Source organism: Marmota monax, unplaced genomic scaffold, assembly GCF_021218885.2.
Source record: "Marmota monax isolate L192 unplaced genomic scaffold, Marmota_monax_Labrador192_F-V1.1 WCK01_AAM20220418_F8-fsc00258, whole genome shotgun sequence".
NCBI lineage: Eukaryota > Metazoa > Chordata > Mammalia > Rodentia > Sciuridae > Marmota > Marmota monax.
Genome location: NW_026692172.1, coordinates 383314 through 410925, shown reverse-complemented (window position 1 = coordinate 410925; position 27612 = coordinate 383314). Strand labels below are relative to the sequence as shown.

General features: G+C 39.1%; 1 protein-coding gene across 1 annotated transcript; it reads right to left on the bottom strand.

The window, feature by feature from the left end:
- On the bottom strand, nucleotides 1-24292 carry Pgk1 (phosphoglycerate kinase 1). The gene is made up of 11 exons (XM_046421511.2): nucleotides 24128-24292; nucleotides 17305-17355; nucleotides 11446-11601; nucleotides 11185-11329; nucleotides 8166-8269; nucleotides 7265-7384; nucleotides 3204-3318; nucleotides 2785-2964; nucleotides 1204-1381; nucleotides 847-945; nucleotides 1-481 (listed from the first exon to the last, which is right to left on the bottom strand). Exons 1-11 carry the CDS (start codon nucleotides 24190-24192, stop codon nucleotides 441-443), a joined length of 1254 nt encoding a protein of 417 aa, XP_046277467.1. The 5' UTR covers nucleotides 24193-24292; the 3' UTR covers nucleotides 1-440.
- Nucleotides 24293-27612: the final 3320 nt, after the last annotated feature.

The following is a 27612-nucleotide window of genomic DNA, read 5'->3' as shown; positions in this document are numbered from 1 at the left end:
TTCCAGTTTCAATGGACATGTTTATTGATCATTTAATAGTTCATCAATTGCTTCTCCCTAAAACTGGAATTTCATCTTGTTTCCATGCCGAGTAGTGAACAGTGACAAGCTAATCAAAATAAGCTACTTCAAAAAGAGAACTAAGCTAACACAGCTCACTTTGTTTTAACAGGCAAAATATAAATAGATGCACTCTAGAATGCATAATGGTTTAGTCACTAAGAAATTTAAATGAGACCTTGAAGAATATAGGCAAATCCAGGGTGCAGTAAAGATGAGCTGAGATGCTGTGCAACTGTTTAAGGGTTCCTGGTGCTACCTCTCTTGGCCACTAGCTGAATCTTGATGTGGGAGGAGGTTTTAGCTAATGCCAAGTGGAGATGTGAAAAATGCTAAGATGACTTAGGGGCCGTGCACAGGAACCAAAAGGCAGGAAAGTACTAAACATTGCTGAGAGCATCCACCCCAGGAAGGACTTTACCTGTTTTTGAGAGAGCACATACACATAGATAGCATTACTATAGGGCCAACTAAGCCAGATATGCCCCCTTCTCTCTTCCCAATAACACATCAGCTATTCTTTAAGATAATATAGCCAGGAGTTAGGCAACTTTTGCATTTTGTGTCCCAGGTCTACTAGAATGTGACATGTTTAAGAACAAGTTCCTATCTGCCCCTCCCCTCCTCAAAAGGATGCAAGAGCTTTATCTGAAGTTCTTCCATTTGTACTGCCCAGCTAATAATGACTGCTAATGACAGTACTAGCTGTTAAATTTCTTTATTCCGTTCTACCCACTTCTCCCCACCCTACCCCTAAATAAGCCAAAAAACAAGGAAGAACCTCACCTTCCAGGAGCTCCAAACTAGCACCACCACCAGTGCTCACATGGCTGACTTTATCCTCTGTGTTCCATTTGGCACAGCAAGTGGCAGTGTCTCCACCACCTGTTGAATGAAAGCCAGATGAAAAGGGAAAGTAGAAAGAAAAAAGTTTAATGGCACCAAAACCATAAGGCAACTCAAAAGTAGCTGATGACTCGGAACTCTTTCATTAAGATGCTCCTACATGAACTATGCACCCATTTGGCTCAAGATTCACCTAACACCATGAGGCCCAGGAATAGTCAATGATCCCCCTCTACCTTCCTCTGATTAGAATTCTGCCAGTTCACCTTAGTATTAGCTTTGTAAAGGACACCTTACCTATGATAGTGATGCAGCCCCTGGCAGTGGCTTTCACCACCTCGTCCATGAGTGCTTTGGTTCCCTGGGCAAAAGCTTCCCATTCAAAGACACCCACAGGTCCATTCCATACAATTTGCTTAGCCCGACCAACAGCCTCAGCATACTTCTTGCTGCTCTCAGGGCCACAGTCCAAGCCCTGAGGGATAGAGTTAAAAGAGAAGTTGAGCTGCCAAGGAAAGTTACTTGAAAGAACAAATACCACCTTCATCAAGACCAAACAACCCAGAGTTTCTTCTAGAACCAAAGGTACTCTTCAGTCTTTAAAATTATAAATGTATTTATGACCTTTGACTCAAAAGTTCTACTTTATAAAAGATCAAGTTCAAGGGAAAACTTCAAGTTATTTAATACAGGCATTTTTGACCATTCTATGTATGACAATCGAGAACAAGATGAGTGGGTCTCAACCTGGGTCAAACCTGCCTCTCCACAAGGAACATGCAGCAATGTCTGAAGACATTTCTAAAGATAAAATTTGGGAGGCACTTCTGGCACCTAGTGGCCAAGGATGCTTTAAATACCTCACAAGGCAACAACAGACCTCCACAACAAAAATGGAGATGTCAATAATGTTGAAATTGAGAAATACTGAACTAGATCAGTAGTTCTCAAACTCTGGCATGCATCAGAATCACTGGAGACTTTGTTCATACACAAACTGTTGGGCCCTACTCCCACACTTCCAGGGTTTTAGATTCAGTCGCTATGGAGTAAAGCTCAATAATTTACATTTTTCTTTTTTTTTAATTTTTAATTTGTTAATAAAGCTTTATTTTATTTGTTTATATGTGGTGCTGAGAATCGAACCCAGTGCCTCACACATGCCAGGCTGAGCCATAGCCCCAGCCCTCATTTTTCAACAAATTCCAAAAATGGTGCCTATACTGCTGATCTTGGGGCCACACTGAGAAATGATGAACCCAAAGGCCTCACACCGAGAAGTAACACCCAAAAGCCTAACAAAAGAAAAATGACTCAGCAAACGGGCATGTCAATGAGACAACGTTATTCAGCTGTCAAAATAATATGTGGAAAACACAATGATCAACTATTTAGTATTTTTTTCATATTAGTCTTTAATGCATATGTTTTTCTTGTGAATAGTATACTTCTATTGTCTTCATGATTTCATGTGAAGTTTTCTTATATAGGTTTCTAGGTAGCAACATACTCCAGAATAGCCCAAACTATGAAAGCATACAGCAGTGTCTCCAGCACATAGTAAGTCCTTAAACATTACTTAGATGAAAAAGAAACATTCGTGCTTCATCTCATTACTGATAAAGACAGCAGAAATCTGATACCACTGCTTTCACCCCATGAGTTCTCCCACAAAAAGTGCCTCACTGCAACACCTGGAACCCAACTCCTAGTGTTTTAAAATGTTTGTTAGAGAGCTGGGTTTGTAGCTCAGTGGTAGAGCACTTGCCTGGCAAGTACGAGTTCATGGGTTTAATCCCAGTACTACAAAAAAAAATGTTAGTTGGTTGGCTAGATGACACAAAAAAGTTTCGGTTCACTCATATTGAAGTGACTCACCATCCAGCCAGCAGGTATTCCAGAGGCCACAGTGGCCTGGCCAGTCTTGGCATTCTCATCAAACTTGTCAGCAGTGACAAAATCAACAGGCAAAGTAATCTTCACACCATTCTTCTCAGCTTTGGACATAAGGTCTTTGACAATCTTGGATCCCTCTTCATCAAACAGAGAAGTGCCAATCTATACAAGGGGGCAAAGATGATGAACATTAGCCTCTATACTAAGAACATGACTGCTTCACAAAAGTAGACAGCAACCAGAGATGATAAGAGATAAAGGAATAATTACAAAAAGAAAACAACTTGCTAAGATAAAAATAGGAGTTTTTAGGGAGAGTTCATATCAAGCTGTTTTTTTTTTTAATTTAGATAAGTGTGATTATAATGAACAGCTACTTCACATTGGCATTGGTTTCCTACCTCCATGTTGTTGAGCACCTTAAGGAAGGTAAAAGCCATTCCACCACCAATAATCATCTCATTCACTTTGTCCAGCATATTATTGATCAACTGGATCTTGTCTGCAACTTTAGCTCTAGAAGTGAAAGAAAAACCACCAAAAGAACAATCAACTAGAGAAGTAATAATATAACGGAGCCTGACATTTTATGCTAAGGCAGGAACAAAAAAAAAATGTCCCAAATTGACCAAGTACTGCATAACTTTGCCCTGTATTTCTCCAATCCAAAAGCCTAATCCATTTTGAAGAAATCTTTGAAGATATGACATCAAATCAAAAAAGGGCTTAGAAAACCTACTCCTTGGCTGAAGGTATAGCTCAGCAGTACAGTACTTGCCTAGCATTCACAAGGCCCTAGGTTAATCCTCAGCACCGCAAAAAGGAAAGAAAACCTATCCTTATCTAAAGAAAGCATAGATTCCACATATACCCCCTCAAAATTCACAGGATCCAGACTGCCAACTGTACCTGCTAATCATGAGATCCCTGCATCTACTCAGAACTGTCTTAATCCTAGAGCAGGGGATAAGACTGTACAAACATACACTGAACAAAAATAGATATTTCTAGTCTCAATTCACATCCCATGCTCAATTGCTGGGGACAATTGCTTTACAGCATTTTTCTGCTGAACTGCTTAATTCAACACCTTCACTGAGCACCTAATCTGTGCCAAGCAGTATCCTAGGTGTTTAAGAAACATTAGTGGGCAAAACAAAGATTCCTGCCCTTTTGAAGCTTATTTTGCAATGGAGGAAAATAAAACATATGTACCTCTTGCCTCCCTGTGAGAGAAAAAAATATCTTAAGTAAGAGATACAAAGCAATAGCTAGCTAGCCTTCCATAAACATTTCAATACATTTAAATCCCACTTAAATGGCCAAATCACTTCAGGACTATTTCCTTCTTCATTCAATAAACAAGATGATGCCTACCCTAGGAGAGATCTTATGGTACAAAACAACACTGATATAGGGGAATGGATGCCAAGAGGCTGTTTACTTCACTTGTAATCCATTGAACAAATAATGGATTATTTGTTTAAAATGTGTATACACACATACTCCTGAACTTGCATCCAATAAAGGCACCGTAAGTTGAAAATATAGTATGCTGAAAATGCATTTAATGGATGGAACTAGAGAACGTCATGTTAAGTGAAATAAGCCAATCTCAACCAAAGGCCAAATGTTTTCTCTGATAAGTGGATGCTGATCCACAGTAGGGAGGGGATAGGAAAGAAGGAAGGAACTTTGTATTGGGCAGAGGGGAATAAGGGGAGTGGAGGAGGTGTGGGGATGGGAAGGACAGTAGAATGAGACAGACATCATTACCCTATACTCGTGTGATTACACTACTGGTGTGACTCTACACCATGTACAACCAGAGGAATGAGAAACTGTGCTCCATTTGTGTACAATGTGTCAAAATGCATTCTACTGTCATGTATAACTAATTAGAACATTAAAAAAAAAAAAAAGGGAGACCAGGAGAAGAGGGAAAGGGGAGGTACTGGGGAATTAAATTGATCAAATTATACTGTTTCATTGTGTGCATATATGAATAATATTATACCAAATCCCACTGTAAGAATAATGTACCAATGAAAAGGGGGGAAAACAGAAAAAATACATTTAATGCACTTAACCTGATGAACACACCACAGCTTAGCAGTACATTACACTATAGAGTTATACACTGTTTACCCTCATGACTGTATGACTGGCTGGGAGGTGCAGCTCACTGTCCCTTCTAGCTTCTCATTCTTCTCAAGAAAGTATTGTACTGCACATAACTAGCCCAAGAAAAGACCGAAATTCAAAGTACAGTTTCTACTGAACATGTATCATCTTCACACCATCTTGGCATCACTACTCACAGAAAATACATGCTCATCTCTAAGGGATAGTATACAGCTCAAATGTCCCTGTTTCTTCAACACATTGTTGGGATGAAAGTAAGAAGAGGACTATTATAGAATAAATGATCCTTAACAAAGTAATTTATGTATAATATATGGCAGTTATTTAAAAGAAAATTCCTAGTTGGGTGTAGTGGCACATGGCTATAATCCCAGCTATTATGGAGACTGAGGCAGAAGGATCTCAAGTTCAAAACCAGCCACAGCAACTTAGCAAGACCCTGTTAACAAAATAAAAAATAGCTGGAGAGCTGGGGATATAGCTCAGTTGGCAGAGTGCTTGCCTCACATGCACAAGGCCCTGGGTTCAATCCCCAGCACCACAAAAAAAAAAAAAGCTGGGAATGTAGCTCAATGGTAGAGTGTCCCTGGCTTCAACCCCAAGTACTGACGGGGGAAAAATAAAAACATCCTGACCGAAATGGGGTTCACAGATAAAACAAGATTGCCCAAAATGTCAATTTGTTAAAGCAGTGTAACAGATACCCAGGGGTTTATTATGCTATTCTTTTAACTTCTGTATGTTTGTTTCCACAATAAAGTATTTTTTATGTAAAAATTTTCCAGAAATTATTAATTGCCTAGGAAGACTACACTATTAAGAAATGTGGCAAAATTTTCCATATCAGCTTCACCAAAACAGCTACAGTAGCACTCCCTTATTCAGTTTCACTTCCCTGTGGTCAACCACAATCCAAAAGTATTAAATGGAAAATTCCAGAAATAAATAACTCATAAGTTTTAAATAACAATATGTATATTGCTATAATTCTTCTATTTCATTACTGTTATTAATCTCCCAATGTGCCCAATTTATAAATTAAACTTTATCATAGGCATATAGCAAAAATATCTATCTATCTATCTATCTGGTTTCAAGCATCCATTGGGAACATAAACCTAACCATAACCACTAGGTGGCACTCTTCTTATTACAAGTCTACAGAAAGTCTACAAAGCCAGACAGCTCAAATCCTCATTTCCAGGAAAATCAAAAAACTGAGTCTGATCTTCATAATCCAGTGAAGAAGAGGGGCAATGATTCCAGTAATTTACCTTTTTACAGGAACAAAACACTACAACCTGAATCCCCCTGGATGATTTTTAGGACCCTGAAACTGGGCTCATAAAGCCTAGAGAGCAACTACCTGAAGTTGACAGCCAACTCCAGAGTCAATTTTCATCAGGAAATGCTGACTGTGTCCAGTCCCATGGGGGCAAAAAAATCCTGCTCACAGAAGGGTCATATTCCTGTAACAATAGAGAGGCTGCAACCTAACAGCCATGCCAAGTGACACAAAGCTATCTCATCCAAGCAGTCCCAGCCCCTTGTCCCTACTTTATCATCTAAAACGTATTCTTTCAACTATCCATTCTGAAATTTCTAATCTTTACTAAGCATGAGAATCTCACTATCCATATGCTGCCTTTTCCCCTAGGAACAAACATAAAATAGGTACATAATGTGTACAAATGAAGTCTAAATGATATAAAGACATAATATTGAACATACAGGAGCAGGTTTTCCTAGTTATTCCCAGCCAGGTTGTATGTAAGAGCTTCATAAAAACTTCAAAATTAGAGATGAGCACTTTGGCAGATTTTTCCCTATTCTTCCCTCCACAACCATTTTCTACCCTGTCCCAGGAGGCGGACCTGCACGAACCACATCAAGGGACTCCCTTACCTCTGGCCTCCAGTTGAGTTTCAGCAATTGGTGGGGGGTATGGATGCAGCATCAGGAGATTGAAGAGAGATCACAGTATTTATTTCCCTGGGGTCCCTTTCTGCCAGATTATCATCTTTCCATTGAATAAACACTACCATTCTAACTGGAAGGCTCTTCCACATAACTCCCCTCTCTGTATTCCCTTCTTTGCCCTTTCAGGCCTATGGATGGTGATGAATATTGCTAGCCCAATTATATACTGTCCTTTTCTGGTGTCCCTAAATCTACCATCACTTGTATAGACAGTCCCTTTATTAAATTCTCCACAATTACTCAGCATGACTATGCTATCTGACAATAAACTACCCAAGTTATGGCCTACTGCCACACAAACACTACTTAAAGCATAATCCAAAAGTGTTTTTCATACCCGCCTAAGATGGCCAGGAAAGGTCGCTCTGGGCTCTCCAACGCCTTGGCAAAATAGTTCAACTCCTTCTTCATCAAAAAACCACCAGCCTTCTGTGGAAGATTGACTCCGACCATGGAGCTAGAAAAGACCAAAGACAATCAAATTCTCATAAAACTCTACCATTTCTCCCAGTCCTAGAAGCCAGCTCCTCATCACTAAAATGTTTTTCTCATTCTGAGTTTCTAAGAAATCATGATTTTTCATCCTGAAACTGCAACAGAAAACATTTAGGTACATGATAAGGTTTTTGACTAATAAACAGGGTCAAACAGAAAGAGTAAAAAGCAATGAACTTAGGCAGACTCTAAGATACCCAAGTAATAGTCTTCAGTAGGCAAAGGGCTGAATTACAATATACAATAAGCTGGGTGCCATAGTGCTTGCACACCTGTAATCCCAGCAGCTCAGAGGCTGAGGCAGGAGGATTACCAAGTTCAAAGCCAGCCTCAGCAACTCAGCAAGACCTTGTCTCATAATAAAAACCAGCTGGGAATGTGGTTCAGTAGTCAAAACCCCTCTGGGTTCAATCCCAGATACCCCCAAAAGAAATATTATACAATAAGTAATCAACCAGTTGATAAGAATGTTAAGATTCTGATCTGGAAACATTCCCAAAGTAATATCCATTAGAAAGAGAAACCTTTTCCTAAAGCTACATAAAATGCTTGACAATTCCCAACGTTTTTACCTTTGTTTCCTCTCTAGATCAGGAAGAGCCACAATAGTGGCTCCAATTAGAGATAGAAATTGAAACAATCACAATACAATGCAGAAATACTTAAAAGCAACCTCGAGTTTGAGCTGCTCAAGTAAACAAGAAAGCTGCTCTCAGCCCAGTATCCAACAAGGCTCTTGGTACCTGTGGGCTCGATGGGCAGTGCCGAAAGCATCATTCACATAGACATCCCCTAGTTTGGAAAGTGACGCTCGGAAAGCTTCTACTTTAGCTGGTTCAGCTTTAACCTGCAAAGAAAAACAACTACTGTGATGAAAAGCCAACACAGGAAGTGCTTATGGCTCCAAAGACAACTAACTTTTGTAAAAGCATTTCATACCACTGAGGGTCCTCTTGAACATCTCTGAAGACCTTGAATAGGTGGAACAGCAAATTTTTAACAGGATTGTTTCTTTCTCCCAAATATTCCAGGTCCTCTTGTTATTTCTTCATGATCCTGCACTCCCTCACCTTCCCTCAAAATTACAAACCTAATACTCTTGAACCATGGCTTAACCTTTAATCATTTGAAGCTAACCACATCCCACTGGTCTCTCTTCAACCTGCAGGTCAAGATTCTGACTGTTCTTCCCTTTCCTTATGCTAACTCATTTTCTTATTTTAATATATTCTTGTAAAAGTATTATACTTGACTCAAGTTTCTAACTACCAAGGCCCTTCTGCAAAGGCAAAGTGGCCCTCATACATATCCCTCATAAAAGCAACAAGGAAAGGTTTGGACAGAGATGATAAATTAAATATGACAATAGAAAAATACCTCAGAAACATTTTATGTTGGTGTAAAAGGAGGTATTTTACAGCCTTCCCTCAAAGTTATGCATCTGAGAAATCAAGACATACACTTCTATGAAGAGAGAGGAGAAAAAAATAGAAAAGAAATGAAACACAAGTGCAAAGTATCAGCTCACCATCCAGGGCTCCCCCAAAGGAGACAGAAAACAGAATGGCAGGAGGAGCAAAATAAAGTCTCTGGCAGGCATCTAAGCAAGGATACACAGGAAGTATGCCAGATGAAGGGGGACATGGCACAGAATAGTACACAGCACAGAACAGATGTTTATTTTAGTAACTGCCCACTCCCATTTTTGTATGTATCAAGAGGTGAAGGAGGCCACCACAAACAATGGCATTTTCCACTAATGACCCAAAGAATTACAGAGCCATGAACACTAAAAATACAGAGTGTGGAGCCCCTAAAACCTCTTCAGGATGGCAAGCCATCTACCATTGGTAACTGGAAGATGATAAATGAAGTAATGGTTAATTATGCTCAAACATCAGAAGACTTGGGTTCTAGGACTAGCTCTTACATTAATTTACTGTATAACCATTGGGAAATTACTCTCTGTCCTTCAACTATTCCTATCAACCAAAAAGGCATGATAACCATTCCATTTTAAGAGCTATTTAAGGAGCCACTAGGTGCAGTGGCCCACACCTATAATCCCAGAGTCTAAGGAGGGTAAGACAGAAGGGTTGCAAGTTTAAGGCCAGCCACAGCAATTTAGTGAAGCCCTTAGCAACTCAGTGAAACCCTGTCTCAAAATACAACTAAAAAGGACCAGAGACATATCTCAGTAGCTCAGTGGTAAAGTGCCCCTGGGTTAAACCCCAGTACCAATAATAATAAATAATAATAATAATAATATAATATTAGAAAAATGGGATAAATCAAAGGCTCTCCACAAAAAAAGTGCCATAGGAACAAACGATAATAATCATAACTCATTCTTCATTTTTAATTTGCCAATAACTAGAAGAATGATGATGTTCATTCTGAAAGATCAATGTGGTTATACTGGATAAAATAAAAATTTTAGGTCCTCACTGTATTCTTATATCCAGTTTGAACTTATCACCAGGCTCCTGAAATTTCAGGTATTGAAAGCCATCAGACACTAAATGCCAAGTGAATTAACTACTAAAAAATAAATCACGGAATAGCATAAGCAGTTCATCATAAAATAAAACATTTTGCCCCAATTTGCCAGTTTGCCTCCCACCATTTCTAAGCCCTAGAGTTTGTGCATCTTGGGTTTCAGTTTAAAAGGGCACCAAATTTTAGGTCAGCATTTGACTCCTAGTACTTTATCAAGACTGTGCCAAAGGCAGGATAAGGCAAAACCAGGGCCTGTGCTGCTAAGAAAAGAAACTGCTTGAAAGCAGTCACTCCCAATGACCTTAAGAAATGTCAGAAGTCGAAAGGGGATTGAGATACCAGCCTCAGAGCATGTGTTCTCAGATGCTAAAGACCAGCAGAATGGAAGAAAGTACTAAAAACTGCCTTCAGCTTCCCTCCTAGTGAATCAAATTCAAAATCATGCTCAAACATCCACAAGACTGGGATCCTATTTAAAATCAGATATATTTCATACTTGTATAAATAAATCAAAATAGATTCTACTGTCATGTAGGACTAGAAAGAATAAAGAAAAAAAATCATGCTCAAAGATCATTTAATAATAGAATTCTGGTTGTCAAGTCATAGTAATCTGTTTTGTGGGTTATCTATGGCTACTTTTGCATGACAATGGTAGAGCCCAGCAGAGCTAACAGAGACTATATGGCCTTTATGACTGAAAGACCCACAAAGCCTAAAATATTTACTATCTAGCCACTTCAGAAAAAGTTTGCTGATCTAATGACCTTAGCTACAAAGTCCAGCAATAGCACCATTAACTTAGTCAAATGACTACCTTTCTGAAACTTAGTATTTTTTCCTGAGACTTTTCCTGAAATGAGGATGAAGCCTACACCCCCTTATCTTAAAGACAGATTCAAACAAAATGTTTTATAGTTCTTAGAAAAATACCTCAAATCCAAGGTAATATCACCATGATCATCAAATTCACTGAATAATCTTATACCCCAAGAATGTTCACATATATTTCAAAACCATTTGAGTACCAGAAGGACTTCTGGGATGCTGGTAATATTCTATTCCTTGACCCAGGTGGTAGTTACAAAGATGCATTTATTTTGTGATAATTCATCAAGTTGTGTGTTTGTGCATTCTTACTTGTATTTTATACTTCAATGAGAAAGTGTCTAAGAAAAAACACAAGCTTCTTGTATTCTTCCATCATAGTCTCTTCCAGATTCAGGACCTAATCTTTAATAATGTCAAAATCACAGGACCTACCTTGTTCCCAGAAGCATCTTTTCCCTTCCCTTCTTCCTCAACATGAAAGCGAAGATTCTCCAGCAGGATAACAGACCCAGCTGCTGGACTGGCACAAGCTTTCTCTACTTCTGGGCCCACACAGTCCTTCAAGAACAGAACATCCCTAGGGGGAGCAACAGATGAAGCGACTCAAGCAGTCTGAAAATAAAAAACCAGTAACAACATGCCTGACAATCTGTCCTCCTATATACTCAACCAGCACCAGAGCCTGGCACTTACTTGCCCAGCAAAGATTTTAGTTCTGCAGCAACTGGTTCTAAGGAGTACTTGTCAGGCATGGGAACACCATCAGGCCGGCCGAGGTGGCTCATAAGGACAACTGACTTGGCTCCATTGTCCAAGCAGAATTTGATGCTTGGGATAGCAGCCTTGATCCTGAAAAAAATAAAATAAATACATATAGTTGACAAAGCAATGTTATTCCTAGGGATTACTGGGACATGCTTTATTCATGACTTAAAAAACCTAAAGCCCCTTTACTTTTCCAAGTTCCTTCAAATGTACTGTCAGCAAGTCAGTGGTATCCCTCAAATTCGTGTCAGGGGAAGAAGTTAAATATGATGCCAATATTCCACCTAGGATTGTAGCGTCATCACGGATGTGCCCCTTGTGCAGAAAAGAGTTAGGAAAGCAAGCCTGAATATTCTATCTATAGGAGACCTGCTTGGAAGGTTGACCCTTGGCAGGTGTCTAGGCACTTGGCTTTCAAAATGTTCTCTAAGCTCTCTAACTGGAATGTTCTCTCAGCTCTCTAACTGGCAAGGCTGTTCACTGTTCCTAAACTGTATAAACAAGGTAATTTATGTTGAACATCTGCTCCCATCTAGAAGTCTAAAATTTGGGTGGTTGCTAGGCAAAGGGTACCTATGTAACCAGCTCCCCTGAGTGTATAGTCAAAGGAAATGCAATCAGCATACAAAAGAGATCTTTGCATACCCATGTTTACTGCAGCACTATTCACTATAGCTTAGATAGGGTAATTAGTCAAGATCCCCACAACAGATGGATAAAGAAAAAAATTCATACACACACACACGCACACACACACACACACACACCATGTGTATATACACACAAGGAAGTATTTTAAAAATATTTTTTAGTTGTCAATGGACCTTTATCTTATTTATTTATATGTGGTACTGAGAATTGAACCTAATGCCTCACACATGCTAAGCAAGTGCTCTACCACTGAGACACCCCAGCCCCGCAAGGAAGTATTATTCAGCCATAAAGAATGAAATTCTATCATTTTCAACAAAATGGATGGAACTAGAAGATATCATATTAAATGAAACCAGAAAGGCAAGTACTGTGTGTTCTCTCTCATATATGGTATCTAAACAAAGTCATCTTTAAAGTGGAATAGTGATTATTAAGGATTGGGAAGGGTGGGAAAGGTCAGAAAAGGGTGATTGGATTTGATCAGTGCACTTTGTATGCATGTATGGAAATATTACACTGAATCCCATTAATACATACAACTAATATGTAGTTGTGAAAATAAACAAATAAAAAAATAATGGGATGAGAGTCTAATAGACTTCTCAGGACAAAATCACTGCACGCAATCACTACACTCTTCACTGTGGAGAAAGGAGCCCATCTAATACATCCCCTCATGGTATGTTGGAAGCCTGTGCCATGGAAATCTCCAGACTCCTCCTGTGTCTTTTCCCTTTGCTGATCTTGTCATGTATCCTTTCACTGTAATAAAGTCTGGACATAAGAACAATTATATGCAGAGTCCTGCGAGTCCTAGAAACTCAATATGGTATTTTGGAGACTTCTGAAAACACCATTCTTAAGTGATGATAAAAGACATAATGTTTCAAATCCTGAAACCACAAAGGATATTTGGGAAAAAAATAAGAAATATGTAGCAACTTTTCTGCATCCATTATAGATACTAAATCACTTTTTTATATACACAAGATAAACACATTATATAGAACTTGGTTTCTATAATGTATTACATTTATTATATTTTAATCAAAAAATTGGGACTGAGCTGGCACAGTGGCACATGCCTGTAACCTCAGCTACTTGGAAGGCTGAGGCAGGATTATCACAAGTTTGAGAGGTCAGCCTGGGCAACTCAGTAAGACCTTGTCTCAAAATAAAAACAAAAGGGCTGGGGATGTAGATCAATGGTAGAGTATTTACCTAGCATAAGCAAGGCCTTGAGTTCAATTCCAAGTACCAAAAAGAAAAGAAAAAAATCAGGGCTGGGAACACAGCTCAGTTGTAGAGCATGTGCTTAACCTGCAGGAGGCCCTGGGTTCAGTCCCCACCATCAAAAACAGTAACAATAATAAAAAAAACTCCCTTTAAGCATTTTTTACTTTGAATTAAACTCAGAGGTGTTTTTTTAAGAGAGAGAGAGAGAGAGATTTTTTTTTAATATTTATTTTTTAGTTTTCGGCAGACACAACATCTTTGTTTGTATGTGGTGCTGAGGATCAAACCCAGGCCGCAAGCATGCCAGGCGAGCGCGCTACCGCTTGAGCCACATCCCCAGCCCAAACTCAGAGTGTTTTAACCACTAAGCTACACCCCCAGTTCCTTTTATTTTTTTTGAGATAAGGCCTTGCTAAGTTGCTAACGTCTCACTTAGTTGCTGAGGGTGGCCTTGAATTTATCATCTTCCTGCCTCAGCCTCAGAATTGCTGGAATTACAAATGTGCACCACCTTGCCCAGCTTCCTTCAAACATTTACTAAATGGTTCTTTTGTGCCAGTCACATCATTCTAGGTGCAAAGAATATAAAAGTTAAAAACAAAACAAAACAAAAACAGCCACAACAGGAGGTGAAACAGGAGGATTTCTAGTTCAAAGCTGGCCTGCACAACTTAGCAAGACCCCGTCTCAAAAATGTAGCTCAGTGTGGTAAAGCACCCCTGGGATCAACCCCCAGTACCAAAATAAATAAATAAAAATTAGAATAAACAATCTGTATTCTCATGTAAGTAGAATCCTAACAGAGGAAAATAAACTATCTGGAATAGTCTTATAAAACTATATGTAAGCCTAATAATTATTGGTATTAAAAATCCTTCTCTTGCATAGTTATTTTACAAGAAAAGTCAATTAACCTAAAACTTTGATTTCTTTAAAAAAGAACAACTCCAAATTCTTCAAATTAAAAAAAAAATAAAAAGGGAAGAGAGAGAAAAATCACTTTCTTAGGATGATTTTTTTTTTAGTTTGTATTTGTGTGTATGTGCAAAAGCATGCACACAATGTATGCATGTATGTGTAATTTATCAGATCATGTTAAGAGTTATAGAGAAAGTAAAGCAATGAAGGCAGATAAAAGATAAGAATGAAGAATAACAGTAGAGGGCTGGGGCTATAGCTCAGTGGCAGAGCACTTGGCTAGCATGTGTGAGACACTGGGTTTGATCCTTAGCACCACATTAAAAAAAAAAAAAAAAAAAAAAAAACTAAACAAATAAAGGCTTTAAGAAAAATTTTTTAAAAAAATAAAAAAAAAGCATAGTGGAGATTTTATGTAGGCTGACAAGGGAAAATGTGATAAAGAGATAGTTGAGCAAAGAAGGGAATGATAAAACAAAAAAGTAATGTTTCTAAAATATTTTATTCTATGTAACAGATACAGAAACTTGCTTATATAAAAATAAACTGTATCATGTATAAACTTTGCCCAATGAAATCAATAAATTTGGGCCGGGGTTGTGACTCAGCAGTAGAGCACTCACCTAGCATGTGTGAGGCACTGGGTTTGATCTTCAGCACCACATAAAAACAAATAAAATAAAGGTATTGTGTCCTCCTAAAACTAGATGCACCCAGACATGTTTCTATGCTTTTATTCATTAAATACTTTAATAGGCAAATATGGAATCTTTTCTATATAATGTAGGATAATGAAAATCAAGACCAGTCAAAAGGGATGAGGATCAGTAGAAGAGTGCTTGCCTAGCATGCTTGAGGTCTTGGGTTGAACAACCAGCATCACAAAAAGGGGGGTGATTGGAGTTGCGGTGTACAAAGATTTTATTGCCATGATAATGCAGGGACGTGTCTCATAAAATGCCAGGTCCTATTCTTGGACTAATACCTGAAAATATCCTGGTTCTAGACCTACGCTGTCCAATATGGTATCCATTAGTAATTAGCCAATAGCTATTATGGAGCCTATCGACTACTAGAAATGACACTAGTCCACACTGAAATGTGCTATATATGTGTAAAATACATGCTGGATTTTAAAGTCAGCATAAAAATGTTAACTGTCCTTTAATTAATTTTATAGTGATTACATACTGGAATAATTATTTTAGACTTATTGAATTAAATAAAATATGGCTTACATTACATTTCTTTTAGGTAACACTGGTCTTGAGAAGCAACTTTCAAGCTCAAACTTTTATTTAAAATTTAAAATAAAAGCAGTACTATCACTTAAAACTTCTGCTTCTGAAAGGAAGACTTACACTACTGGTGAGATTGTAAATTAGTACAACCACACAAAAGACTAAGAGTGGAACCACAATATGACCCAATTATACTACTCCTTGGTATTTATCCTAAAGAATTAAAGTCGTCATACTATAAAATGCATACATTTATGCAAATAATCCACAAAAGCCAAATTGTGGAACCAGCCTAGCTATTAATCAATAGATGAATTGATAAACAAAATGTGGTATATATACACAATGGAGTTTTACTCAGCTATAAAGAAAAATGAGTCAATGGCACATGCCTGTAATCCCAGTGGCTTGGGAGACTAAGGCAAAAGGACTGTAAGTTCAAGGCCAGCCTCAACAACTTAGCAAGGCCCTAAGCAACCTAGTAAGACCCTGTCTCAAAATAAAAAGCAAAAAAGGTTGGGGATGTGTCTCAGCAGTTAGGTGGCCCCAGATTCAATTCCTAGTACCAAAGAGAAAAAGAAAATTGAAATTATGGTATTTGCTGGAAAATGGATAGAACTTGAGTACATTGTATCTAATGAAATAAGCCAGACTCAGATGATCAAGGGTCCTATGTTTTCTCTCTCATGTGGTAGCCAGAAAGGAAAAAGGGGAAAACAACAGTGTGGGGGAGAATCTCAGAAAAATCCAAGGGAAATCAGTGGAAAAGAAGAAAGGAACCAAGGATAGGGAGGAGGGGAGTGAAAGGGTAAATACTAAGGAATGATATAACAACAAATCCCACCATTGTGTACAATTATGCTGCACTGGTAAAAAAAAAAAAAAAAAAAAGTAGACATTTTCTAAAAAGAAAAAAAAAAAAAACAGCTTCTGTCTGAATCTAGGATCCAAGACACTGAAACAGCTAAACTGACTGAAAATATTACTTTTGAAGTCTTTTGCTTTGTTTTTTAAAAGCAAAAACAAATCAAAGCCAGTCATGGCAATAATCCCAGTTACTCAGGAGGCTAAAGCTAGTTATTGAATTCCTGCCCAACCTGGGCAACATAGCAAGACCATGTCTCAGAAATAAATTAAATTAAAAATAAAAGTAAAAATGAATCAAAATTCTCAAAACTGACTTTTTAAAGCTATCTGGAATAGTATTATAAAACTATATGTAAGCTTAATAATTATTGGTATTAAAAATCCTTCTCTTGCATAGTTGAATTTTACAAAAGAAGTCAATTAACCTACAACTTTGATTTCTTTAAAAAAGAACAACTCCAAATTCTTCAAATTAAAAAAAAATAGAGAAGAGAGAGAAAAATCACTTTCTTAGGATGATTTTTTTTCAGTTTGTATTTTCTCATAAATTTACAATCTTTCAGGGGCTGGGGTTGTGGCTCAGTGGTAGAGTGCTTGCCTATCACATGTGAAGCACTGGGTTTGATACTCAGCACATCATAAAAAAATAAATAAACTTATTATGTCCATCTACAACTAAATATTTTTAAAATTTAGAATGTTTCAATTCTTACATTCTCTTAAGAAAGCAAACCAGATGGTAGATTGAAAGAAAGCCAAAATCATGGCTTAAGTTGCTATAATTTTACAATATGAAAGGTAAACCATTTTATCCTATATATTCACACCAACATACATCTTAAACCCAGCCCAGATTTAGCAAGAACATTACCTCTGATTGTTCGTTATCTGGTTATTCTTCATAGGAACATTGAAGTCCACTCTAAAAAAGAAACAAAAATTTCAGTTTCAGAACCAAGATCAACTTACTGTTCTCTCAAGATCAGGGGCAGCACTTTTACTGAACCAGTTAAGTAAGCCAGAAGTTCAAACCTCACCTTCAAAATAATCAGAGGCGGGGGCTGGGGATATAGCTCAGTTGGTAGAATGCTAGCCTCGCATGCCCAAGAATATGGGTTTAATCCCCAGTTCCACACACACACACAAAAAAAACAGGGGCATTAAAAGTCAAGATAATAATTAGCCACCGGGATAGAATACCAGAGGGGGCTTCTGGTAATGTTCTTTTTGACCTGATTGATGGTACAAATGTGATCATTATGTGATAATTTGTTGAGATTATGATTTATGCCCTTTTAAGTTAGGTTTTATTTTTTGAATTTTTTAAAGCATACTTTTAAAAAATTCAAAAAATAAAGCCTAACTTAAATTATAAGAACTAGGAAAAAATTAATTAGAAGAATAAAACACATTAACCAATTAAAAACAGAAGGGAGATCGGTAGAGTAGAAGGGGATCATGAGTAGGGAAAGGGGAAATACAAAACAATGAAACGGAGCGAATTATATGTATATATAAATGTTGCAATGAACCACAATATTATATATAATCATAATGTATTAATTTTAAAAATAATAAAAATTAAAATAAATTGGTGCACACCTGTGATCCCAGCAACTCTGGAGGCTGGGACAGGAGGATCTCAAGTTTGAGACCAGCCTCAGCAACTTAGCAAGAACTGGTCTCAACATAAAACAGGGGTAGGGGGCACTGAGGATGTAGCTGAGGGACACAGTGCCCCTAGATTCTACACCCATTACTGGAAAAAACACACACATCAAAAGAATATCATTGCCTGGTGGAGGTCGCAAATACCTATAATCCCAGTGACTTGGGAGGCTAAGGCAGGAGGATCACAAATTTGAGACCAACTACAGCAACTTAGCAATACTCTCCCTGTCTCAAAATATAAAAATAAAAAGGTTAAGTGGGGGTCTGGGGCTGTAGCCCAGTGGTAGAATGCTTGCCTAGCACATGTGAGGCACTGTGTTTGATCCTCAGCACCACATAAAAAAGGTATTGTGTCCATCTACAACTAAAACAAATATTTTTAAAAGGGCTGGGCATGTAGCTTAGTGGTCAAGCACCTCTGGTTCAATCCCTGGTACTGAAAAATTAATAAAAAAAAAAAAAAGACTATCGTTCTTTTTGGAGAAAGCCTGCAGCCTTAAGACTAGGAAGAAACCCAGGGTCAAGTACCAAGCTCAGACAGTATCCTTCAGAACAGACAATACAAAAAGCCTGAAAGGAGGGCTGAAGTCAAAGCTCAGTGGTAGAGCACTTGCCTAGCATGTATGAGGCACTGGGTTCAATCTCAGCACTGCATATAAGTAAATAAATTAAATAAAGGTCCACTGACAACAACAACAAAATTTTTTTTTTAAAAAATCCTGAAAAGATGAGACATGTGCCTTAGCCCACCTGACAGATCATTAGAAGGAATTAGTCAAATGTCACAAGCTAATAATGTACCACAATCTTTCCCTTCTAACCTAACAGATCACTGCTTTTACCATTTTTAAGAACCAATTCTGAACTCCCTGGAACCTCAGCCTACTTCTATGTGACTGAAAGCAATAATGTATGGCACCTTTTTATATATTTTTAAAGTTGTCATCGGACCTTTGTTTTATTTATATACGGTGCTGAGGATTGAACCAGGGCCTCATACATGCGAGGCATGTGCTCTACCACTAAGCCATAAGCCCAGCCCTATAGCACCCATTTTTAAGGTCTGTTTTGCCTGCAAAGATCATTATTTGTTTTCTTATCTGTAGAATGGGAATGATAGACTTTACCTCACAGTCATTAAGAGAATTAAATTTGTAAAGTGCTTAGAGAGTATCTAGCACAGTTATGTACCACAAAAGTGTTAAATATTATATGTTAATGCTTGTCCAAATTATAATTCTGTGATTTGGAAGACAGAACCAACCAGCATTACTAAAAAAAAACTTGTTAAGGGACTATAGAAAAGTATGAAATAGTCAAGAAAATTGCTGCTGTCCTTGATCATAAAACTCCATCTTTTCCTTCTTCCCTCTGCACCACCTGCTTCCTCTCAACAGCTGAGGGCTGGGAGATGACCACAAAATCCTTCAGAACTAGTGAGAAAACCACCACATTTTCTATATGTCCTAGGCCTGAGCCCCTATCTACCTCAGGAATAGCGGCCTTTCCAAAGGTAAAATGAGGGAAATAGTTCTATATTCAATCATTCTGAAGAAAGCCTTCAAAACTAAAAGGCAGTAAGTATGCCTCTAACCAAAGAAATATACTCTACTTAGTTTCAGGCCACTTGATTCTGATTCTCAGCATCTTCTTTAAATATCTTGAACAAGGCCCCTGCCAGCCTCAAAGTACATTTCAAAGAGAACCAAGTATCCCATTACAGTGGGTCATTTTCCCAGTTGCAGCCTCCCAGAAAGGCAAGACCTGCAAGAGGGTGAGCACAAGCTATCCATTGCATGGCTCCTCCCTACCCCTAGAACCTTACAGGAAAGAATGCCTTTGGGCAGAAATATCCAAGAATCTGTCTCATCTATCGATGTTGCCATGGCATCCGCTCACTGATGAAAATTGGATTTGTACTCTCCCCTCACTGCCCTCATCATCTCCTACACTTTCAGAAACTCTGCTTTCAACTTCTCTTCTTAGGACTCCCAACACAGTAACTGCTCTTGCCTACACATTATACTTGTTCCATTTTATGTAAACTCTGCACCCCTTCCTTTTGTACTTTCCTGAAACATTCCCAAGCTTTGCCTCAGGAACAAATTCAGATATCACTGCATGAATATCAGAATGGCTAAAATTTAAAAAATGAGATATCCACTGCTGCTGAGGATGCAGAGTTTACTTGTACACTGCTGGTAAGAATGTAAAATGGTGCAGCAGTTGTGGAAAACAATCTGGCAATTCCCTCAAAAAGGTTAAATGCAATTTATGAGCATATCTCAATTGTAGAGTACTTGCACGCCATGTGCGAGGCCCTGGGTTCAATCCCCAACACAGAAAAAAGGAAGGGGAGTTAAATACAACCCAGAAATTCCACTCCTAAGCATTTACCCTACAGTAATTACAGCATATGTCCATACTTACCTCATTTGTAATAGCCCCAAATTGGAAACAACTCAAATGTCCTTCAATGAATTAATGTTTAAATAAATTATGATACAGTCATACCATGGAAAACTACTCAGCAATACCAAGGAATGGCCTATTGATATATGTGACAAATTGAATAAATCTTGATGAAATCACACTGAGTGGAAAAGTCAATCCCCAAAAGTTACATACTATGTAATTCCATTTATATATTTGGTACCAGGTATTGAACTCAGGGGTGGTTAACCACAGAGCTACATCCCCACCCCTTTTTGTATTTCATTTAGGGACAGGGTCTCACCAAGTTGCTTATTTTGCTTAACTGCTAAGGCTGGCTTTGAACTCATGTCCTCCTGCCTCAGCCTCCAGAGCCACTGGGATTACAGGTGTGCACCACCTCACCTGGCTATATAACTTCTTTTAATATATGTTTTTAGTTATTGATGGACCTTTATTTTATTCACTTATTTATATGTGGCGCTGAGAATTGAACCCAGTGCCTCACACATGCCAGGCAAGCCACAACCCCACTCCTGTATAACTTTTTTGAAATGACAAAACTTTAGAAACAAATCAGCAATGACCAGGAATTAGAAATGGGGTGTGATTATAAATGGATAGCATGAGGGAGACCGGGGTGGTGATACAGTTCTATATCTTGATTATGGTGGTGATTACACAAATCTACACATGGATAAAATGACATAGAACTATATACACTTTATACCAATGTCAGTTTCCCACTTTTGATGTTTTACTATAATTAATTTAAGATCTACCATTGGGGGAAACTGGGTGAACAAGACCTGACTGTATAATTTTTGCAACTCTCCTGTAACTCTATAATTATTTTCAAAATAAAAATTCTAAACATTGATTTGATTGGAATAAGACTATCAAGTCTTTATTACTTTAATTCTCAGGACTCCAGACACAGTTTCATTAAAAACTCTCAAAGGAACTATGTCATCGGATCACTGTCCCTGACTAGAAAATTGGGGTATTATAGCTGTTTTGGAGCCTTTTCTTCTCCTGCTCTTGAGTTTTTTTTTTTTCTCTCTCTTTCCACTGCATTAGGGCTGTTGCTTAACAAGTTACAACAAGTTAGAGAAAACCAGTGAGGTTTAAAAAACAGGAGGGAGCAAGGAAAGGGGAAGTGCTTTACAAGCAAGCAAAGGATGACTGGCAACCTATGAGAGAAAGGAAAGGAAATGAGATAGCAAAAATAAGAAGGAAACTTATTCAAAGAGGCTGTAAAGTCAGTGGGAGTCCTAAAAAAACTGATGTAGAACCTGATAATTAACCAGTCAGGTTTCTGGCTATGTAAAGTTCCCCCAACAAAATGGCTGATTTCCCTGGGCAATTCAAACTAGGGGACCATCAGACAAGTCAGCAAACATCACAGTTCCCTTCCACAGGACAAAGGAGAGGAGACACGTGAAGCAGCCACTACTCAGGAGGCCCCATTTCTGAAACACTGCCAGCCACCACCACATAAAGGCACTGAAACAAAAAGGAATTGAGCTGAGCATGCAGGGCTGCCTGGGCCTTTCTAAAATAATAATCCCAACAATGTGACTCTCTGTTCAAAAAAGATACATTAATAATCAGGGAACAAAGTAACTTCCTGTCTTCAGCCTAAATAAATACAATTTACAGTGGGAAATTTATTGACTGTAACCTTCAGCAGACAAAAGGTCTATTTTAACCTGTCCTTAGTCATTATGTTCAAATATGTAGAGGATCTGATTGGTAGCCAAAGAGACCCAAATCGTAGTCCTGGCTCTGCTACAAACTTGCTAGTTCAGTAACCTTGATCAGGTCATCTTCCATCAGCAAAATAGGACTAGCCAATCATTTCAAGGCTCAGGGTTAGAAATCTGTGTTAAATGAAATTTTACTGGGTGCAGAGGCAGAAAAGACAAGCACCTCCTGTGCTCCCACGTGCAACCAGCCAAATTAATTCAAGCCAGTTTCCCTACAAAGAGGAGATAAAGCTCCTTACTGCCTTTATAGCAAGGTGACTAGCACAATGACCCATTCCTTGAAAAAGTCATCCTTAAGCACTGTGGAAATGAGAAAAAATAATTAAAACCTAAGAGCTTGTTGTAGGCCAATGTCCACCTGGCCTGTTCTCCAGTGGGACTATCCCCTTTGCTTAGGATGATGGTACAAGGTCCAGAGAGAATCCTTATCTAATACTAGGATGGCCGCTGTGCCCAGATTACAAAGGCCTATACCATTTGGGGAAATATGGACATCAGGTATTTCTCATGGACATTCCTATTGGGTTCTGTCTATCTCCACAGCAAGGCAAAGAAGGCAATCTACAAACTACTCCTGGCCAAAATGAAATGAGAAGGGGAGAGCTACATTAATTTTTAGTTCTCTAGTTCATAAATGCCTTCATGTTTAAAGCAGTTACTCCTCTACTGCCTTATGCATTCCTTAATATCCAAAAGATGGCCTCACTCACTTAACTGACCCACAACGTAAAGGGGACTAAATCACACCATTCACATACATGCCCATCAACTAACCACTTCCCTAAAAGGTCAGGGCTGCACAAGGCAATCAATGGAAATTCTTATGGCCCTTTAAAAATATCACCCTTGAATCTTGTTAGGGTACATGAACAGTCAAGTTCATCAATTATATACCTAACCATCCTCATACACTTTATTCCTGGCATGCAGAAATGTATCATAAATTACAAAAAGGATACATAAATGTAAAGTTCCATACACCATGCTAGTAATTCTGGCAGATGAGGGAGAAGCCATGTTGGTAAATGACCACGATTCCACATGCGCAGAGTAAGAGACCCCCACGTGCTTGGGGAGGCTTACTCACTTCTAATATCCTGCTTCTCTACCCACATGGCAGAATGAGGTTGGAGGATAGCAAGTACGAAGAGCCACACCCTGCGCTACCATTACCCAGTATGTGTCACAATCCTGATGCAAACCCCTTGGCCCGAAGTCCAACGACAGAGCAGCAGAGGCTTGTTACATAAACTCTGCGGGGCCTCATCCGGTGCGCCCCATCCTCTCACCCCCAATTCTTTAGAAGATTTCCACACTTGAACATTTAAAGAAACATCCTGAGAAACATATCCTTTTGTGCAAGGAGCTTTAAAATGAGGGTAATTTTTCATTTGTCTGGCAAGGTCTAGAATGGTGGGGGAAGGGAAATTACCCAAATGACCTTTCAAGGTCCCTTTCTTGGGGCCTTAAGACTTTGGAGCTAAGAATTAGGTCCCATTCGCCAATGAAGGGCTGTAAGTGCATTTCAGGAGCAAGAAAGGGGCAAAATAGGTCCCGGCAATCTGAGCCCTTTCTTGGTAGGATCTATTCCCAAAAGGTGACTACAGCCGCTTCCTGGACTAAAAGAAATACGGTTAGGAACCCACAAACTCGGGCACAGCCTCAGCCCCAATGGAGGGCAGCCTCGTCCTGCAAACTAAGACCCCAGGGATCCCGCTGAATGGTGAAAGAAACTTTGGGCAGATGGGAAAGCAAATCCGCCCGGGGCCAACAAGGCTGCTGCAGAACCTAGCGGGCGCGCAGGCAGATTTATAAAATTACCTCATAATGACCCTCTTCCCTTTAACGTCCAGCTTGTCCAGAGTCAGCTTGTTAGACAGCGACATTTTGGCAATAAGGCGAGGGCGAGAGGTTGGAGACTGAGAGAAGGATAATGCGACCGACGCGCTGTCCAGACGCGTGCAGAATGCTGAGCACCTCGCCCACCGGGAGCGCGCCCGCACCGCCCCCCGACGCCCCGCCTCCCGCACCGCCCCTTCCCGGCCGCGGCTCAGGGCGCGCCAAGCAGAGCGGCCGCTATTGGCCCCGGCCCAAAGGGGCCGGCTCGCTGCCATTGCTCCAAGGCGCTGTCCGTCTGCGAGGGTACTGGTGGGACGTGCGGTTTCCATTTGTCACGTCCGGCACGCTGCGAGCTGCGGGGAACCTTCCTGACTAGGGGCGGAGCGAGAGGCGGCATCGAGCGACCTGCAGGTGGGGCGGAGGGGAGCTGCGTTGTGCTACGACTTGGACGTGGAAAGTTTGAGAGGCCCGTAGCTTCTGCAGCCGCGGTTCAGGAGCCACACCCAAAGTATCTGTGGCGCTGCTTTAGTCCTAGGCTGCCTTAGGAAAAGCGCTTACCCCCACCCGTGGAATTCTCAGCAGAATGCCACCTCCTTTTGAAAACATGGTGTCCAGGCTTCCCAAAATGGAATTCTGCTACGTAAGGCCTTACTTAATACCCGAGACCTTTCAGAAGTCAAAAGAGATCCAGATCCTCTCGGCCCACCCCACCGTTTTTTAAGAATTAAAAAAAAAAAAAATGCAATGTAATTATTCTGTGTGCGACATTATTAATGCTAATGGCAAGCACACACACATTACATTTTTCATGTATTAACTAATTTAATGCTCCCAAAATCAGAAGTAGGTACTGTCATCATCATTTTACAGATGAAGTAATTGATACACAAAGAAGTTTATTGACTTGCTTAGGATTTCAGAGCTAAGTAGATTCAAGCCTAGGCAATCTGGATCTAGAATCCGTGTACTTAACATTATATATGCTCTTGCTAGGGACTATGTATTCCGTGTTGAGCATGTTTACAGAGTTAGTACGAATGAAATAACTTGAATATGAAACATAAAGTTTTTTCTATATATGGTGCTCGAGGTCCATATAAAATATAGGAGCATAAACTGGGAATAATGCCATATACCGTAATTTCTGCAACTCAGGAGACTGAGGCAGAAGGATTACAAGTTTGAGGCCAGTCTGATAAACTTACCAAGACCCTGTCTCAAATTTTAAAAAATAAAAATAAAAGAGCTAAGGATATAACTCAGTGGTAGAGTGCCCCTGGTTTCGATCCCCAGTACTGTAAGAAAATGTAGGAACATAGTAATTCGCAGTGCACTGATGTTAATACACAATTATGTCTGATAATGACACATAAATTTAAAGTTATAAGATAAACATCAATTTCTTTGAATCCTGTCACTGTGTATTATGAGAAACTTCCTTGGGAAATGACTGCTTGAAGTTACTTCCAAATAAGTCTACATTTGAGGTTTGATTGGGCCTCCTGGCCATCCTGTGAATACATTTAGCACTTACTTCATTCCACCTGGGTTAGTATTGTAATGGAATGAATTGTTTTTGGATAAGGTAGAATTGAAAAGGACAGTTCAGCATGGAAACAGAATAAGGATACAATCTGATAGCCTGGAATTAACAATTCTTCTTAATTATGGAACACTTGCTATTTGCTGAGAGCAGTACATACATGACTTACTCCTCACAATAGCTTTATGAAGTAGGCACTATTATATCCCCATTTTATGGATAATTATATTGACGCTCATAAAGATCAGAATGCTTCATCCACTACTGATCTGAAGCAGCAGCAGAGATGCAAAGATCCTAAGATGGGAAAGAGCTTGGGACAATACAGAAATTCCAGTGAGTGGAAGAGAAAAGATGTCTAAAATTGTGTGAGTGAGGCAACTGCCAAAAGGGACCAAATCATACATACATGATAAATATTAATCAGCCATAGAGAAAAATAAAATGATGGCATTTGTGGGTAAATGGATGGCACTGGAGAATATCATGCTAAGTGAAATAAGCAATCCTAAAAAAACACAGCTAAATGTTCTCTCTGATTTGTGGATGCTAACCCAAAACACGGGAGGTTAGGGAGGAAAATAATAAAAGTCCATTGGATTAGACAAAGGGAAATGAAGGGAAGCGGGGGAATAGGAAAGAGTAGAATTAATTGGACATAATTTTCCTAGACTTGTATATACAATCAGGGAAACTCCACATCATGTATGACCACAAGTGTGGGAACCTAAGTGGAATAAGTTATACTCTATGTATGTATATTCTGTCAAAATATATTCTACTGTAATGTATAACTAATTTTTTTTAAATGAAGAAAAAAGACAAAACAATAGTCACCTAAGGAGAACAAAAAAGAAACAAGAAAAGAAAAAAGGGGGGGGGGCAGATCCCTTGGAATTTATAATCATGTTAAAGATATGACTTTTTAAAGATATAATTTCTCCCCTAAGAGAAACGGGAAACCATGTATTGCAGTCACTATTGCCTACCCAATAGCCATTTCCCACCCATTTTCTACCTTTCTTGCTAGCAGAAATCTGACTTGAGTATTGGGGTAATGCATATGCTCAAGGAAGATAGACTTATCTGTCAGCCCCAAGGGGTGAATCTCAATTGATTTCAACTAAGCATGGTACTCCTATCTCCCTTTGTCACAGATTGGTCTGAGAATGGGCATTGATCCAGTTTGGGTCAATAAGATAAAGGGAAGTCTACTGACACATTCTGGAAAAAAACTTTATTCTCTGATAAAAGAAAAAAACATAGAAGAGCAAAACTTTTATATTTTTTTGCCCTTGGCCACTGCTTCTTGCTTGAGATACTATTCTATGGGAAAATTATATTTAGATTTTTTGATGGCTTTAATGTCCAGCCAGGCATGGTGGCACGCACACCCTGCATTCCAAGCTACTGGGAAGGCTAAGGCAAGAAGAAAATCCCAAGTTCAAGGTGAGTCTGGGCAACTTAGCGAAACCCTGTCTCAAATGAATAAATTAATGAAATAAAAATATGTTATATTTGATACCTCTTTTTTGTTTTTACAGTATTAGGGATCAAACCCAGGGTCTCACCCATGCTAGGCAAGAGATCTAACACTGAACTATATCTCCAGCCCTTTTTAAAAAAAATTTTTGAGACTAGATCTCACTAAGTTGCTCAGGCTGTCCTCAAAGTTTTGATTATCCTACATTAGCCTCCCCAGTACCTGGGATTACAAATATACACCATAGCTGCCCAGTTTGATACCCATACCCCTTTCAAAAGGTGTGGACCCTAGTTCTATTCCTCTTTAGTGTGGGCTATACATAGTTGGCTCTCTTATGCTTTATTAAATATGGTAGAAGTAACTATGGATGACTTCCAAGAGTAGGCCATAAAAGGCATTGTGGATTCCTCCTTGCTTTCTGTATCTTTTACTCTGGGG

Excerpts from the sequence above, each read along its gene's own strand:
- Pgk1 (XM_046421511.2), bottom strand. The coding sequence starts at position 24,192 with ATGTCGCTGTCTAACAAGCTGACTCTGGACAAGCTGGACGTTAAAGGG. Across the intron at positions 8,270-11,184 it reads AAGATGCTTCTGGGAACAAG|GTTAAAGCTGAACCAGCTAA; the intron begins GTAGGTCCTGTG and ends TTTTCTTTGCAG. Across the intron at positions 7,385-8,165 it reads ACTGCCCATCGAGCCCACAG|CTCCATGGTCGGAGTCAATC; the intron begins GTACCAAGAGCC and ends GGTCTTTTCTAG.